This window comes from Uloborus diversus, chromosome 3, assembly GCF_026930045.1.
Source record: "Uloborus diversus isolate 005 chromosome 3, Udiv.v.3.1, whole genome shotgun sequence".
NCBI lineage: Eukaryota > Metazoa > Arthropoda > Arachnida > Araneae > Uloboridae > Uloborus > Uloborus diversus.
In genome coordinates, this window is record NC_072733.1 from 181,720,753 (window position 1) to 181,738,927 (window position 18,175).

At 31.9% G+C, this 18,175-nt stretch overlaps 1 protein-coding gene across 1 annotated transcript in view; it reads right to left on the minus strand.

Moving 5' to 3' along the window:
• Positions 1-2,078: 2,078 nt before the first annotated feature.
• The window catches only part of LOC129219320 (cytochrome P450 3A24-like), a 43,879-nt gene continuing 27,782 nt past the window's right edge, over positions 2,079-18,175 (minus strand). The window contains exons 8-14 of the mRNA XM_054853673.1: positions 15,771-15,891; positions 14,126-14,204; positions 12,373-12,481; positions 11,484-11,572; positions 9,922-10,062; positions 7,410-7,575; positions 2,079-2,288 (exon numbers count right to left, since the gene is read on the minus strand). Of these exons, the coding sequence (XP_054709648.1) occupies positions 2,202-2,288; positions 7,410-7,575; positions 9,922-10,062; positions 11,484-11,572; positions 12,373-12,481; positions 14,126-14,204; positions 15,771-15,891 (792 nt within the window). The 3' untranslated portion in view covers positions 2,079-2,201. The remainder of the gene's footprint in view (positions 2,289-7,409; positions 7,576-9,921; positions 10,063-11,483; positions 11,573-12,372; positions 12,482-14,125; positions 14,205-15,770; positions 15,892-18,175) is intronic.

The window sequence follows — 18,175 nt, forward strand, 5'->3', positions numbered from 1 at the left end:
TGTGAATGATTTTATCGATCGTTTTTGCGCCAACTTCAAAAATTATGTTTAAAAGTATTATCGAAGGTGTTTAAAGAATAAAATTATTTTTCACTTTTTAGAGCAATTTTGAAGTCGGTTCTATTTTTTTTTTTTTTTTCAAAATTTTTTTATTCTTACTGGAACTCAAACGGAGAAAACTTTCTTGCAACTTTTTTGAATTCATGCAATAAAGAGCGAAATCAAGTTACAAACAATGTCTTAAATAGATATAAAAGTGTAGTAGCATTTATATCTCTAGTACCCCCATTTCTGTATAAATTAGATGAATTTTAATTTTCAATTGTTTGTTTCACTTATTTTGTCTTATTGTTGAAACGTTTGTAAGGAAATGGTTTCAATTGTAATATAAAATGACTGCTGTTTATTTATTTTATTTATTTGTTTATTTTAATTTTACATTTCACCACTAATTAGATTTCAACTTCTAACAAACTGGAAACAAAGTCAACTCGCACTCTTCAAAAATTCATGCTAGGAAATTAAGAGTTCAAAATATTTATCGAAAGAGAAGAAGCCATGCTTTACATGCTTAATGAAGGCGAAAGCCTAATATTTGCTCCGGCTTAATGTCTGATTTTAAGATGCCGCAATGTTTTCGTTCAATATTAAGAAATCTTTTCTCAGTATGTATAAATAGTGAAGTTTTTAACTGCATGCATATGTAATGCAGCGCTCATTCGAGACTGAAAATTTAAATTCAGCAGACATTTGTTTGAACTGAGAATTTACCCATGTTAAAAGAAAACATTATTAGTTTCAGCGAATTTGCGTTTTAAGTCGTAATATGGGTAAGTTTATTTTGAGTAAAGTTACAAGTTTTCATTTGCGTAAATAAATACCAGAATGTATTGGTATACATTTTTCTTCTTCAATACTCAATAAGATTTGATACAGAAGAAACACCGATATGTGTAGTTCAAAAGTAAAATGTCTTTCATCAAGTTAAACAATTGTTTAAGGATGTAAGTCCCGCTGTCTTCCCTAAAGCGAAAAAACTAAAAGCAAAAACTCTTGGGTATGGTTTTTATCAAAAGAAAGCAAAAGTTGTGCATTACTCATGATGTCTATTTATATTTGATTATTGCTTCTGAGGGTCTTTTTATAGTGTGTATTAAAATGATTCATATGCATTTTTCTGTTTTGATCACTCCTTTGGTAGTTAGTACTTAGTAGGAACCGAATACAATAGAAAACCGGTATTCAAACCGGTGATTCAAAAATAAAAAGTTTTACGTAAACGATAAACAGGTGTTTCAAGACTTGAAATCTCTTTTTCAGTTCGTAGCTGAAGTGGCGGGGAGAGAACTAAAGGAGGCTTTAGCTTCTCACTAACTTTTGCCTCTTTTTTTTTTTTTTTTTTTTTGCGAAAAGAAAAACAAAAAATGTGCATTTCCCACGATGGTTTCTATTTATGTTTGATTGTTGCTTAGATTTTTTTCGGCAACTTTTAAACTTAAATGTCCATTGAATTATACATAATTTTTCTGGTTTTGGACCAATTTGAGACTTCAAATTATAACTTTAAAACTACTGAGGCTCAAAATTTATTTGCCTTATTTAGTACGTTATATGTAATAAGGTTTTTATTGATTAAAGTGAAAAACCAACGTAAATAAAGCACAAATGTTAAAGGAAATTTTGAAGAAAAATGTGTGCTTTATTTACGTTGGTTTTTCACTTTAATCATATTGTAGCGCAAAGCTTATATGATAATTTTTCATTTAAGGATTTTATTACTGCCATACATATATTACTGTCTAGCTAAATGTTTATTAAAGTAACGAAAAAGAATGAGAGAAAGAAAATTTGGTAAGTTTTTGTGTATTTCAATTTTGTTAGTACTAGAAAAATCCCAGAATTTGTCGAGGAAACGCCCCTGATCCTCCCCCCCCCCCCAAACATATAACGTGACCAAACATTGTGTAAAACTCCGCTTTTAAAACTAAAATTTCAGTCCTGAAAATTGAGAAAATGTGTTTCTTATAATTCTAAAGAGTAAAGCACATTTATTAAAAAATTTATTGATTTATTTACATTTTATCACAGCTGACATAATTTAACCGTAAAAAACATGTGTGCAGAAACTGAGTTCCAAACATCGACGCTTTAAAAATATTCAATATTATGAAAGATGCCTTCTTTTTTGAACTAAAAAACATTTAACTAATTTCATGTGGAACTGCTTTGATATGCACTCCGTTCTTAGGATTTATTGTTGCTCCAGACACTTTCAGAGGAATTGGTTCCTAAAATCAAACAAAAGAACATTATTGACTAATTAACTGAAATCACCAATAGAAGGTTTGAGGGGATAAATTTCGTGTCATACAAGAAGTCTTCTTTGATTAGACCAGAAAGTAAAAAGTGCTTTTCTTAGCTTCATAATCAGAATTTCATAGAAATCGTTTAAACAGTTTGAATCGACTTTCCTATCAAAATTTTGTACAGCTATTCATTTCAGCAATAGTCAAGCACTACTGTCCGTTTGATCAACAACTTATCAATCAGTTCTTTGTAAAACTCGTTTTTGTGGCTAGTTGCGCACCATTACCTGTTGGCTGATCAACTTCGTAACTTTTTTTTAAAAATATTTCCACAGATAGTAGAGCTATTTCGAAGAAGATATTTTTCTACTTATTAAACGCTGAACTAAGTAAATTTTGAATGAATGATATTAATTGGGCTGGCAAAACTCTCTCTTCTAAAGAAACAAAACAGGAATATTTAAATGTATTAACAGTAGTAAATGCGTTAGTGGGCGTGACTGACATAGCAGGCACTTTAATGGTGATTTTATTCAATGTGAATAACTTAACATTCAAATTTAGAAACGTCTTCTCATTTATTATATATAACTACTAGCTGACCCAGCCACGCGTTGCTGTGGCTGTGAATGGAAATATTTTTTTGTTCATTATTTTCAAACGATTAAATTAATATTTTTAACAAAGCTGGAAAAAGTTCATTTGATTTTAAATCACAGGGAATTGAGAATGCTCAAGTTTGGCCGAAGTAGAAACTTTTTAAATTTAGTAAGTATTAACTAAATTTCCTATAGTAAAAGCATTACTTTACCATACTTACGTTTAGTAAATTTAGTAAGTACTTCGTCCAAACGTGCAAAATAACTTAAAAGTGATAGGTAAAGTACCGGAATGTTGAACTTAAGCATTAACCAACATACAAATTTTTGTATGTACATTTTATTCATCTAAGCTTTAACTATAGTTTTTAATCAATGACTTCTCACAAAATATACCAAATAAATTGATAAGTTATAAAAATTCAACTTTATAAATAAAGTAGATAACATTGATCTCAAAATATTGTTTCGATTGTTTGAAATTATTAAAATTGAAAATTATCTTTGTACTAATTTATTCACAATATTTTTGTTAATCTGTCTTTTGCTTACACGAATAGATATGGCGGTTTTTCCTTTAAAATTTCCCGTGAAAATTGTTGCTTCAAGAACATTTCCGGTGATGCTTTTGATAACTATACATGTATATTTGCAAAATTTAGATGGAATTAAATTATGCAGAAGATTAATCGGTGAACAGATTTTCAGCTGGAGATAGTGTGGTGTCATTCCTGGAATTCCAGAGAATTTAAAGTTCAGTTGGAAACTTTACGGATTTGCTCTCATCTACAATTGCATCGATTGATTTAAATGACTTCAAATTACCGGGCAACAAATGTTGCATTTCAAAATTAATTGCGTTTGTATAAACGTTTTTTGCTGCCCAAATAGCGCGATCAAAGAGGCAATTATGATTTTTAAAAAACTGATGTATCCGGGAATACGCTCTCAATTAGTTCACTTTTCGTCTCAAACGCAAAGCAGAAATTGTGTCCCGCTATTTGATGTACTGTGTATTTTGATGCAGTTCAATTTCACCGTTTCCAATACCCAGCAATTGCTTAGAAAATACTTGAGCGAATAGATAATTGTGCATTTGTACTTGCATGTTTACGGTCAATCGCATTATATCGGCATTACGCTATAAAAACGATTGTTTTAAACATGCGTTGATTTAATCGGAATAACTGGTAATGTCTACCGGAAGTCCCCAGACAGTATTCAGACAATACCATCTAAAAGTTTATCGTTGTCTTTCAAATCTTGCATACTCCTATTCTCTGCTTCAAATGAATGCTTTTGCTCATGGGCCATAGTACACTTACCCAAAATTATAATTGCACTCTTTTGCAACACTACAGCCATTCCGCGTTTTTTCTTTAATTTTACACATAGCGTTTGGCTTGTTATAAATATCTAATAGGCAACTTTAAAGCTAAATTTGCTGTTCGTCTACCATCTAAACAATATCTAGCAGCAATGCCTGACAATGCAATTTTCTGTTGCGACCGTATCTTGCCAAGAACTAATGATATCATATATGTCTTAGAAAAAAAGAGAAAAAAAAAAAGTTTTCCGCTCAACTTCAGTAATCTTCCAGAAATTATCGTGCATCCTTTTTCAAGAATTCAGTAGTTTTCTTGGTTTAAACCGGTTATGTGTCTGGCACCTTCAGAGACGCCAAACGTAAGCTTAATATAAAAGCTTGGCACTCTCCTGCACATCCAAGAAAGCGCTGATAGCGTTAATGCAATGTCGTCAACGCTAAGAGAGACTACCAAGCGAGTAGGTCGAATGCAACTCGTCCAAAGCTTTGTGCTCCAGACATTTTTCTCTCTCAATGGGAGCAACGTTTATCTGGACGAACCGTTATCGAACACAAACCGACACATTTATTAAATAGGTTTAGTTAATCTTGATACTGGTAGGAAAAAAATATTTTTTACACAAGTGAGAAACCCTGCAGTTTGTAGCAATTCAGGAAACGTTTTGACAAAGATAGTTGATTTTACTCAAGAAGTTAATAAAAACATGTAAAATCCCGAAACGTTCTACGAAATCGATAAGTAACGTTTTTTTTTTATCATAGAGTTTTTAGCAGTAAGTTATACAACGTTAGAGTTATATCAATTAATTAACTTAAACCGCCATCTATTAAAATTTTTTAGAACTAAACAATTAATTCACCTATTATTGTATAATTAATATTGAATTCGCAATAAAAAATTATAAAAACTATCCTATCTTTTAAGTTGGACCAAATGACACATAGGTATGAAATTTGATAAAAATCGGTTGAGTAGTTTCGGAGTTTACCCCGAACAAACATCGTGACACGAGAATTTTTATATATATAGATTAAAATATGATATAATGAGTATTCGGACAAAACATGATTTATTGAAATTTCGATATTACTATTGCTTTAACATTCAATTATGTGTCTGGTTTTGTTGCTCGTTGAAGTTCGTAGCTGTACTTAAAAGTGTTAATTTTGTATCTCAGAGTCAGACTAACGTAAGTCACATGAGCGCTACTTTACACGAGAGTGAAAAAATGGTCGATTGGTGCATACGAAGGATTTGACTCGCGCTCTTTTAACACTGGTGAATTGATATAATGATTTTTTTTTTATAATATTACGTTCATATGGCTCAATGCGGAGTTGGATTCTACATGCTAATAAACTGAGATTCACAATTTTTGAGCTTACGTTAGCCTGACTCTGAGGTACAGAATTATACCTCTCGATTTGTAAAATTGACAAAGATTTAATTTTCATTTGGATTTACGAGAAGATTGTTTTGTTTTGCTTTGATTGCTCTGTTTTCTATAACATATTTCTGAGTCATGGCGCTAAAGTGTCCAGCAAATTATGCAGGAATCCAATTTAATCGAAAACACAATTTTTATTAATATTTATTTATTTATTTATTTTTCAAAAATGCTCTGCACCGTCATATTACTTATGAAGTTAAGAGTCCGAAGATTCTTTCAAGGATAAAAAATGACATTGAGTAACGAATGCGTTTTTCTGATAGCTAAGTATAATAAATCTAGTCGAAGTACTACTCGGTGTCCTATTAAAAGCTTTAATCAATGCTCTATTAATTGATAAATTGAATTATTTTGTGCCTCGGACAGTAACTTTTTTCAACTATTATTTAAACCATGATCTTTAATATTACAATTAATGTTTCAAATATATAACTCTTAAATAATAAATCAAAAATGCATTGAGATTTTTCCTACAAAATTCAGGATTGAAAAAGACGGTTTCATCCTAGAGATGAAATATACGATTATAATCTAAACTTAAAAAAATGAGGCTGTTTGATGCTTGGATTTATGCGTGGTTTCCCTTATAGTAGTTACTGCCAAGTATACAAAAACTGTATACTATTAAGAGCATAAATTGGTTAATGCTTTGACAAATAAACTAAGTGCTGGTTCATTTTATTTGAACAACTCACCTTTTGTTTTTATGTCGAAAAAAATGTATTCGTCTGCTTCAGATTCAGTTATGATCATAAAAAATGGATTACTTCCCGAAGTAGGAATAGTCAATTGGGGATATAATAAGTTGTGGTATTGAGGCGTAAAATGTTGTTTTTACTTGTAGATGTTTGAGATCCTTCTCGCAAAAAGTGAGTAGCATACTGTTAAAAATTGAGCAAAAACTTAACGTAACTGCTACTGTAAAATGGAGTGTTTACAGCACAGGGAACATTTCAGAATAAATTGTACCGGAAAAAGTTACCTATTGCAGCGCCAATCAGTAACCCACGTGACTTACGGCGCAAAGTATGTATATATTTCGCGTTACCAGTTCTCTGTTTGAGTTTTATTCAGTATTGGGGTTAGAGAACCGTTCTGCGAACAATAAAAAGACACGTTCGAATCCCATTGCTTCTATCTCGTTCTTTTTAGTCAGCACAACTAGCCACAGCCATCTTGTTTTTTTCTGCCTTTGAATGTTACTGTAAAATTGGATTTTACGATAAAAGTACTGGAAATATAGAAGCCACAGGGTTGCCAACCTTGGAGGAACACTTTGAGGAGCATCTGTAGTAATTTTGAGGAGCAATTTAAAATTTTGCGAAGCAGTTCAGTGTTTTGTATAAAAATCAATGACAATAACTAAAACCTCATATCTAAAATTGTTTTTGAACTTTAATAATAGTTTTAAGCACGAGTAAGAAACAATTATTTTTAAATTGATAAAACAGCCTTAAACAACATTTCAATCTTTGAGTATAAGCATCTTTAATTTCTCATATTTGCATGTTTGTCATGAAAAAATTGCAAAATATGAGCTTGAAAACATTCGGGCGGAAAAGGCGGAGCAAAATAACTTTTTTGCGGAACCGCGGAGTTTCGCCATTTTTGAGGAACAACTCCGCAAAATGCAGAGCAGTTCGCAACCCTGATGCCAGTATCGTAAAAATTTAGGATTTTTTTTACAGTTTAAGGTCAACTAACATTGGGAACTAGAATTACTCACCGATTCCGTCTTTTCACATGGTTTAAGTCGATATTTCGAAAGGAGTCGAGCAAGGGCCAGTTTGGCTTCCATCAAGGCGAATCTCATCCCGATGCAATTCCTAGGTCCAGCACCAAAAGCTTGGAATGCCAATGGATTCATCTTCCCTTTGTTCTCTGTTGAAAATCTGTTAAAATCAAGAGAAAAGCGAATTTCATTAAACAAACAAGGATTGAATGAAAAATGTTCAAATAAGCGTTAAGCTGCAATATGATTAAAGCGAAAAATCAACTTAAAGCAATCACAAATTCTCAAGAAAATAAAGCCTATAGCTATTTCAAGGCTACAGTGGAGCCACTTTATCAGTGCAAAAACTCATCACACAACCAGAAACTCGAGAGAGAGCTGAATAACAATCACGTGGCACTGGTGTCCAAGTGGTTGACGTTTAGTTCTCACGTATTTCTGGTTGTGTGGTGATCTTTTACACTGATAAAGAGGCACCATTGTAGCCTTGAAATACCTATGTGCAGTATTTTCTTGAGAATGTGTGCTGTATTTACGTTGGTTTTTTACTTTAATCAAAGATTGCTTCGAAATTTCAATCCTTTGAGATCTCAGATGAATTAGCATTTATTTTTCTCAATTGGGAAAAAGCTATTTTTTTAACGATCATATGAAAACGGCAAAGCTGGTACCGATAACTCAGTCTTAAGAGCGACAAACTTCTTTCTTAACGATCGCGATCAAAGCGATTTTCACTGGAATCGTCCGTAGAATTTTAAGTATTAAATACAGGGTAACTGCAAATGAATCATTCGGTTTTGAATATCCATAAGTCTTGCACGTACAATGACGAAGAATACATAAGTGAAAATAACCAGAAACTCATCAAGATTTGGAATTGTATGAACCAGGTGGTAGGTAGTATACATACGGTGCAGTAATTTTATTAAATTTAGTAATTTAATTCCTCACCGTTATACGTGCAGTACTTTCAGGTGTATAAGTATAGCGTTTCGAAAGCGAATTAATCATTTGTAGCAACCCTGTATTTCCAAGTGCTTCTATTTCGTGTATACAATGTTCCGCATAAGAGTTAATTAAGCTGCAAAAGAAAGAAATTAACGATTTTTTTGCGGATTTTCTCAATCTTTTTTAGCACGCGGACCAACAACATTTCAAGAACCGGAGCTCCCCCCCCCCCCCACGCATAATAAGTTTGTTCGTGAGACACAAAATACTTCTGAAGAAGTTTTCTGCTCCTATATCAAGTAACTTAAAAAAAAAAACGCTTTCGTTTTAATCACAGTTTTATCCTCTGAACCTTCTAAAATGTTTGTAATCCAGTTGAATTTTAGAAAAAACTATTACGAGAAAAACTTTTTGTACAACTTTTAAAGTAAAATAAGACAAATCGAGGGAACAATAGCAACAGTTTTTTTATTCATGGAGCATTATGTTATCTGATGAAGTGATCTACGAACATTATCCATCAATCAATCGATCAATGTGAAAAAAAAAGCCACAAAAAATTATTTGTTTTAAAGATATGCTCTTGCCGCTCATTACGAAAAGGAAGTTGGGAATCCAGCCTGCATTTCATTTATCCTTTATCGATATTATATCAGCGGTTTGAATAATTACGATTGTTTTTCCGTATTGAAGTCATTAAACATATAGTTTACCAATCGATTACGTAGTCTGACTTATGTGTTGCTTTATAGTATTCAAACAAATTTGATTGGACTAGTACATAGTACAGGAGTAGTGTATTAATACTCCACTATACAATAAAAATAAAAATGACCTTCTGCATCTAAATCGAAATAGAATTCAGTTGAGTAAATTTCCTGAATAATTACAAGTTGTTTGGACCGATTTTCGTAACCAGTTTACTTCTTAAATTACAACTTTGTGACAAAAATTTCTTTTAGAAATTGACTTAAGTTGTTAAGAAATGTTACTCATTTTTTCCAATATGCGGGAATTTCTCCGACTGAAGTTTTTTTTATGCAATGACTTATTATTGTGTACTTGAAATCATAACTAAGTTTAATTAAAATGGAAATTCGTGGTACAGAAAAAATGCTGCGTTTTAAAATTGTCTTTAAAATTAGTCTTCAGCAAAATTAGATTTTAATCAACTTTCTGAGAACTAATCAGGAATCAAGGGTGCCCTGATGGGAGGTCCGGTAGGTCACTGCGACCTCCTAAACATTTCCTCGTTCGGCGAATTTCGCTAACGATTTGGCACATTTTACCAAATTATTGCAACATTGCAATTTAAAATAATATTAACAGTAAAGACTTTTTATGATGCTTAATGTCTTATCCGATTAGATGTACTTTAGTCATAGAATGTTCGAATGCTCGTATTTTATCATTTGGTGAAATTTGGAATTTTATTCTTTGCATCGAGAATTTCACAGGTTCCCAAAAATATATATTCGAGGTTTCTGTTAGAAATAAAACACTGGGTTCATATGTATTTTTTAACTTTATAACTTTCCTTGTGTTAAAATTCACTTACCGTTCCGGCTTGAATTCTTCTGGATCTGACCATAAGTCCTCATCTCTGTGCAAACTAAATACTGGAACTTGAATGGCAAGTCCTTTCTTTAATCGGAAACTTCCGAAATCAACATCTTCTGCAACTTCTCTGTTTACAAACCTATAAATAATAATATTTGTAATAAGCACCTTAATAATAATCATAAGTATAAAGTTAATGCTTTTTCTAAGAACTATTAACCTTGAAGAAAAATCATATAACTCGTTATGGAATCCAAGGATTGCAGTTTCACACTTACTAACGAGCATCAGTCTGGAATAGCCATTACAGAGCTCAAGGTAGGAAACCTTTCATTAAAGCTGAGATCACACTAGCAGCTAAAGTTAATTTAGCACAACAGCGACAGTCGCAAACCTGGCAGAAGGTGAGAGGCACCAAGCTTGCGGAGTGAAAAGGATCTGAGCTTTAATGAGAGATTTACTAACTTCACAGCAAACTTGATTTTTAAAGTATTTTCCTGTATTTATTTATTTATTTTTGTTCTTATTTTTTAATTTTACTATTTTATTTTATTAATTTATTTGTTTATTTATTTATTTATTTGTTTGAATTTAGCTTAACTGCAAAGAAAAACCCAATCAGTCAGATTTTTTCTTTTTTCTTTTTTTTTTTTTTTTGCATGGAAACGGGATGATGATGCCATCTACTGGTTTCTAAAGTATAGTTTCCAAATAGTCTATCATCTTCTGTTCAAAATCCCAAAAGTCAGCTGAAACATTTGTTCCAAAACAGTCAGTACTTTGGAAAAATCAAACAAGTCAAACATTCAACTGCATTTTTCTCAAAATTTGCATTCTTTGACTAACGGGATTTTTCCTCTTCACAAAAAAAAAAAAAAAAAAAATAGTATAATCAAATTTTGGTGACATGAATGATTTTATTTTTAACTCTCTCAAATATTGTTAGCTCTTGGTAACTCTTTCAATACTGTTAGCAGTTTTTAAACGAATAATGCTTATGCTTTGTGATAGCAAAGGCATGCATATACTAGTTATATAGATTTATAATAAAAAATACAAGGATTCTGTTTAAAATTTGGTCATGAAATTAGTCAAAAGAGAATGCAGACATATCGTACTCAGGCAACAGAAGTGATACAATTCAGGAAAAAAAAATAGCAGTGAAGAAAATCAAGATTTTGTGGAAGGCTACTTTTAACTGGTTTACTCTCTAATGCTAAGTGCTAACTCTAAGTACGCAGAAAATGTTAATCATGCTGTGTTTACTGGTTGGTTTTCATAGTCTAAACTCATAGTATGTACTTAAAGCTCAAAGTAAATACGCACCGGTTCCGTAAACTAACTTTGTATGAGTTTTGTGGCAAGAAAGAGCATACAATTTAGATTTGCATCGACATTTACTACATTTTCTCAAACTTTCGAGTTGTGTCACTTCTGTTGTCGGGGTGGATATGTCACACTGATTCATTTTTATTGAAAAATCGAGAGTCAAACTTATAAACTCTTGTGATTTAAATGCAAAAAATTAATATTTTAGTGTTTTCTTAATGTAATACTTACAAATAAATTGGAGGGTAGACTCGTAGAGATTCTAATAAAACTTGATCCAGATATTGCAATTTACTGACTGAGTAGTAGTCCAGTTCCCCCTAAAATATTTTCAAAATGTGTTAAAATCTAGTCGTCAAATTGAGTCCAGCATTATGTTATGGTAAAAGAGCAAAATTAGGAAAGATTTGGTCTTCCATCACCTATGTGTTTAACATGTGAATGCTGATTTTCATCGGCTAATGTCAACATTTATCAGATTCAGTGGCGGACGCCCCGAACTTGAATTGTGAAAAAAAATAAAAAAATTTCTTTTTTTTTTTGGAAGGTATAATTTTGCTGCCAAAAATTTAAAATAATATTTCAATGTACGTTTTTTAAAAATACATTGTTCTTTCTTTATGTACCGTAATTTCAAAGCAAATTTCCAATTTGTTTATTTTTAAAAAAGTAACTTAGCTTAAATATTTCACTTTGCCCCACATTCCATGAAAGATTTCATTTTGAATATTAGTACTTTTTTGTTTCGTTTGGCAACTATTAAAGGGCATTCCAATTCGTTTTAATTATCTAAAACGGTTGCAAAGCTTTGTGTATTCTGCGTAAAATTAAGCGTCCTAATATATTATTGTATAAACTGTTTGTACTTTGTTTATTCATTTATTTTATATATGAAGCTGTAAAGTTTTATACCTCGCAGAAGAACTTTTGCTGAGATTCAGCTCTACCTTTTTCTGCTCATTGAAAAACTGCTTTATATTAAAAGTTTATTAGAGAAATTTTTGGTGGTCCAAAATTACTAAAATAAAATGCCTAAGCAGTTTGATAGAATTTATTTGAAACAGTTTGCACACTGATAACAAGTAATAATCATTGGAAATAAATTAGAAATATGTATCACCTCAGTTTTCAAAAGCTGCACAACTTCTTCGATGACTTTTTCTTGTATTTCGGGATGCTGAACGAGAAGATGAGTTGTGAATGCCAGAGCAGTACTCGTAGTTTCATACCTTCGTTTTAAAAATGGTATTTATTAGACAAGATACAGCGTATGCAAAATGTCTAAATATTATGAGTGTTTTACATGAACCTTTCTCATGATATACGAATCTTCCCAAAACATTAAAAGACACACATACATGAAAAACAATCCGTTTTTCCTCTACAAGATATTTAAACTTTAAGATGCAGTAATGTTTTCGTTTCTGTTATCAGATCAATAGAAAGTAAAACGGGCTTGTAACGTAGACGAATTGAGCTTTATGCTTTGGGCTGCGTTATTTGATATTAACCCTTCAGAACTCGCTTCAAATTGACCTGAGAAACTCACGTGTGAGAATTTTACTCACACCACTTATTTCTCTTAAAACATTCCTTAAAACGTTTTTTAGTTCAAAATATTTTATGTAATATTCATTTCAACACAAAGTGCTTTTAAAAAAATAAGTGTTTTATGAATCAAATGAAATAATTGATGAAATAAAATATAAAAATACTTCATATTTCTTCTTGGGTTGAGTATTTTGCCCACGCCACGAGTTTTGAAGTTAATGTCATTAATTCAAATATGAAAATGTGTAGCACATTTTTGCAACTGGACAAACATTGAAATTTAGAAAGGCGTGAAAGCTCATAAGAATGAAGAGGAATAAGATATGTAATAGCACGATAAGCGCTTTCTCCATCCTTTTTCCTGCAAGCACGAATGAGACAAAATGATCTTCAGTAAATGTCTCAAGGTCATAAAAAGCTGATCCGTATAGATAAAAATCTTATTCAAGGAAAATTACACAACTGCAGTCGTATAAAAATTTTGATACAAAAGAAGTCTAAATTTAGTATCGTAAAATATTGGAAGTAATAACTAGCTTTATAGCTAAGAATGACTTCAGTTTCAAATATGTTACTTTTCGAGTAAGTTTTGTAACATTACCCGAACACAATTTAGTCAAATTGTACCCAAGCTGCAGCAATATAAAGATCAAGTTCCCTATTTTTTCTTTAATCGACGGACATAATTAATTTAAAAGTTTTCGCATGAGTAACTTTGTGTGATAAAAGCATTAATAATTTTGTAGAAAATTACTCATTTCATTCAGCCGTTCATCTCTTCCGTGGGTCGGTAGAATGAGTACCAAGCGTGCTTGGGAACTAAACCCTGGGGGTTCCGCTTTCGGCTGACCACCTAACCAGGTGTCTGCCTAGCATCCCAGAGTCCTTGGTCAGGAAGACTGAGATGGGCATAATAGGCTTTGGCCCCCATGGGCTGTCGTGCCACTGGGTTTGGTTTGTTTTACTCATTTATAAGTTTGCTCCGTAGAATAATATTATAGTTTTTTTAAACAAAGCATTAGAAGTCTTAAGTTATATACTAATTGTAATATTTATATAATTTACAAATTATAAACTCATAGTAAAGAGTCTGAATTTCATGAATCTTTATGAGACATTTTTTTCTTCAGTTAAATAACATTTTAGAGCTTAAAATGTATTACTGCCATTAATGTTAAACACAGACAAGAAATATTTACTAAAGTATTCACGTTTTTGATAAATATAATTTTTGATAAATATTTGATAATTTCTTTTTACTTTCAGTAAACTATGAGTTAAATGTTTGAGTTTAAAATCAGAATTATTATTGAAATACCAACCCAGCCAAGAAGAAGAGTACTGAATTATCCAATATATCGGCATCGGTCATCTTTCGTACAAGTTTGGAGGAACTATTTTCTGTGAAAATATAAAACATGGTAATTAATAACCTCAATCACTCCCGTGTGAACTATTAACTCATGCAACAGAATACAATCATTTTATTCAGGTTTCAGAGTCAACTAAAAAGACACATTTTCGCTATTTTCTCTTTTAGTTTTAACTTTTTTATTTCATGCTAATGTAGAAATGTGTATTTAAAAGGGTGAAAATGCTATACTGTGAGAGTTTTCTGAGATGAATTTGGCATGATTACATCAGAAGTTAATTTTACTAATGGATTTGTTATTGAAGGACAACTGTTGGGAAATGATTGTCTCCAAAAAGGGTGGCCAAAATAGTAGTTAAAAATGCAATTGTAATGCCATTTGGAGAGCTCAAAATGGCGTGAGGTCACTTCAAAAAAAGATTGAAAGGGTAATACGACACTCAAAAGGAAAACAAAGATTTTCTCGAAATAGCACCAAGGCGCCTAAAAAGGGCTACATGGCACTGCGCTCTGCTAAAAATGTCAAAGTTATCATTGGATCCAAAATCAGCATCAATATAGAGCACTTTTAATTATATTTTTTTATTTTAGATTGTACTCTTGAATGCAAGAAAAAAAAACATTCAAAAAATCAAAAACCTTTACATTACATCGATATCAAATTCATTTATATTTCTAATGAAAATATTGAAACAAATGTGACAGAGCAAAAAATTTCATAAATAAGACTTTTAATGTGACGCAATTGTTATATTGTAACCCGTTATAGTGTACCCAACGAATTGAGTAAAATATGTGTAGAACATGATTTTGACATATTTAGTTGAACTTAAACATTAAAGAAAAAAAAGGAAGGAAAACTTCACTTCAACATTGCATTGCATTCAATAAACATCGTTTGGTCTAATGAAGCTCATAGCAAGCAGTCTAGTGAGCAAAATAGATCTCATTTCACGGACCGGCGATTCTGATGTTGAACCTACAGCATAAATCCTGCTCGTTGAGGAAGAGTGATTGTGTTCCCTATGAAAGATTATTTTGGTTACCAGTCACCTGTTGCATGGACGTTTCCGTTTTCTATCCAGTTTTACTAAAAGATATCTTTTCAATGCAATTCCTTCGTATCTTTTGGTATCTTCTGTCACAAAATTTTGCACGTTCTTACAGCTCGAGGATCTAATGGTAGGGATTATATAGATTTGGAACTTGACGTTATATTACAAATGAAGCAGTGAGAAGCAAAGGGATGTAAGTGAACGTTTTATAGTTTTGAGTAAATCATGTTTTTTTGCCACAAAACAGAGGAGAGGTTTACCTAACAATTGTACAGGTTATTTCCAAATTTTTAATTTTGGCACTAACATCCCTTTTCTTCTCACTGCCTCAAATGTACTTGCGAACCTGTCCGAAGCATTCCCACCCGACAGCGGTAATTCAAAAATCTGATTGTTTATTTTTTTACTTTTTTGCCGGTAATTTTTCGAAAAACAGCCAAAATGGGAGTTATTTGTTTATTTTTCGCCGGATGGCGGTGAAAAAAAATGATGCATTAGTTTTGTAGTTTTATTTTACGCAAATAATAAAAAAAATTGTACCTGTCTTTTGTATTTCTGTTGTTTCGCTGTCATCTTTAGCAGTGAGATCATCTGATGTTACGGATGATAAATCTTCTACTTCTGCTTCCATCATCAATTGTAGCAAATCTGGTCTTCGACTCTGAAAGGAAAAAGAACAAAACTGAAAAAAAGAAATAAACATGGAGAGAAGGTGTCGAACTCGCATCACTTTTTTACAGCTTTTATCCTCCTTTTTGTAGCGTTCATCTTTTTCAACATTTTCGTGAGTCTCAATTAACCGGTATTTTCAGGACTCTCAAACTTTGCGTATGAATGTATTAAATTAAATAATGCTGCTGCGTAAAAGGAGGGTTGTGCTTTTTTTTTTTTTTTACTGCTAACGATTACGAATTTAAGGAAGCATTTCACTCTGAACTTCTGTCTATGTCCACTTCCACTAGGCAACTTTTTCAACAGACCACAAAAATTTCATAGATCGAATTTTTCCGCCGCAAATTCTGTGCTAACTTGTCCCCATTAAGCGACCATCTTTAGTTAGCTCCTATGCTGAACGATCACATTTTTGGGGCCAGTAAAACTTTTTTTTTGTTTTTGAAGTGAAAACTTTTTTAGACGCGTTGAGCACTTTTGAAGTGGGAAAACACCATCCATTTCACGACACCCAAAAGCCATCACCTTACCAACACCTGGAATACAGCGCATGCGCAGTTTCTCCCTGTTCCTTTACGTGCGAATTTTTCGTTCAGATAACGAGGCTCAGTGGCACGTTCGGCATTGCATCAGTCTCAAGAATTGAAAAAACTGCTCATCAAGAGTGCGATCCCCGTCCTCACATAATAATTCTGAAGTGAAACTTCATTAGGCGCTGGGTATTCTTTGAGATGAGAAAAAAACGATGTTTCTGATATTGGTAATACATTGTGTTTGCCGTTCCCACTCTGAAAATGGACAGCTAATTGTTATGGTTGCGGTTTATATTTCAGCGGATAAGTCTTCAAGCGCAATACGTGAATTTCTGTCTGAAAATTTATTTATTCTAAAAACGCTTTTGCATTACTTCAAGATAAAATTGGGAAGAGCTTTGATAATTTGCCAATGGTTTTGAGTGGGGATTTCAAATCAACTTTGCAGATGATAAAAATCTACCGTTAGGTGAATTGTTTTAATGGAGAATTTAATTTAACGATGTCCAATGATTGAAATACTAGCACAACGAGATATAAAAGTGCAATTTACGCAGTCTCTGATTCGAATCTGTTTAACTATCGTTTAAAGTTTTTTATTTCTTATTTATGTTACCATAAAACTATGGTGTCAGTTTTGGAATATAATAATAATAATGATGATGATCATGGCTTAAAAAAACATGATATTGAATATGAATGATACATATGGGGTTTGAAAGAAAAATGGAATTTTTTTATGTAAATCACATATTTTTAAATTTAAGTCTGATTTTTTTCCCGAAATGAACCGCTAAGTATCTGGCATGCTTCAAAATTCGAATTTCCCGACATGTTGTTCAAACTCTAGGCATATCGGCTCTATTCGGCAAGTCAGCTAAAGAGGGTCAATGCAGTAAATTGATTGCGTGGAAAGTTCAGTATGTGTATTGTTTATTATTTTTATGCATGGAAAACTGAATAAAGCAAAATAAGAATCTATTTTCTAATATTTTCTATATTTGCATCAATATTTACTTTATAAACGAACTCAAATAGACCAACCAATATGTATGTAATCGATGCTCGCATTGCTGATAAACGTAAAAACTAGACTGTAGCTGATATTTTGAATCTACAAATTATAAAACTTTAATTTTTGATACTACAATTAATTTTAAATGAAAATTAAACACACACCACTCACGCGCGCGCGCGTACAAGCATACGAAATTTCTTTTGTATTTTTAAGTTTTCACTTCTGTCGGCAGTCCCATAACTGCCTTTTTTTTTTCTCGGTTAGTATAGCCGAAACCCTTCGTTTACCAGATTCAGTCACAGCTCTTTGCATTATCATTAGCGTTTTTTACAATAATAAAATAGGAAGGAAAATTTTCTTTTAGGATTTATTTTAATTTTTGTTTAGTTATTTATTTTTAATAAATTTTTTATTTATTTATTTCATTTATTTACTTCTTTTTTTTTTCTAATTTCCATTATGACTGTTCATACCATTGATTCACAGATTTTATGCTTTATCATTAATGTTTGTTCATAGTTTCTTCTTATTCCAAAACAACTTATCGATCTGTCCGCCCTCATTTCAAATTCGGATCTTGAAAATTGAACTACGAAATATAAATTTAATTAAAAAGTTATTTTAATGTTATGCTTCCGGCAATACAGCTGTATGAAGATTTCGCCGTGCATTAAACAAATAAGATGAAGAGTTTTGGCGAAAGAAATTAACTTCTTTACTGA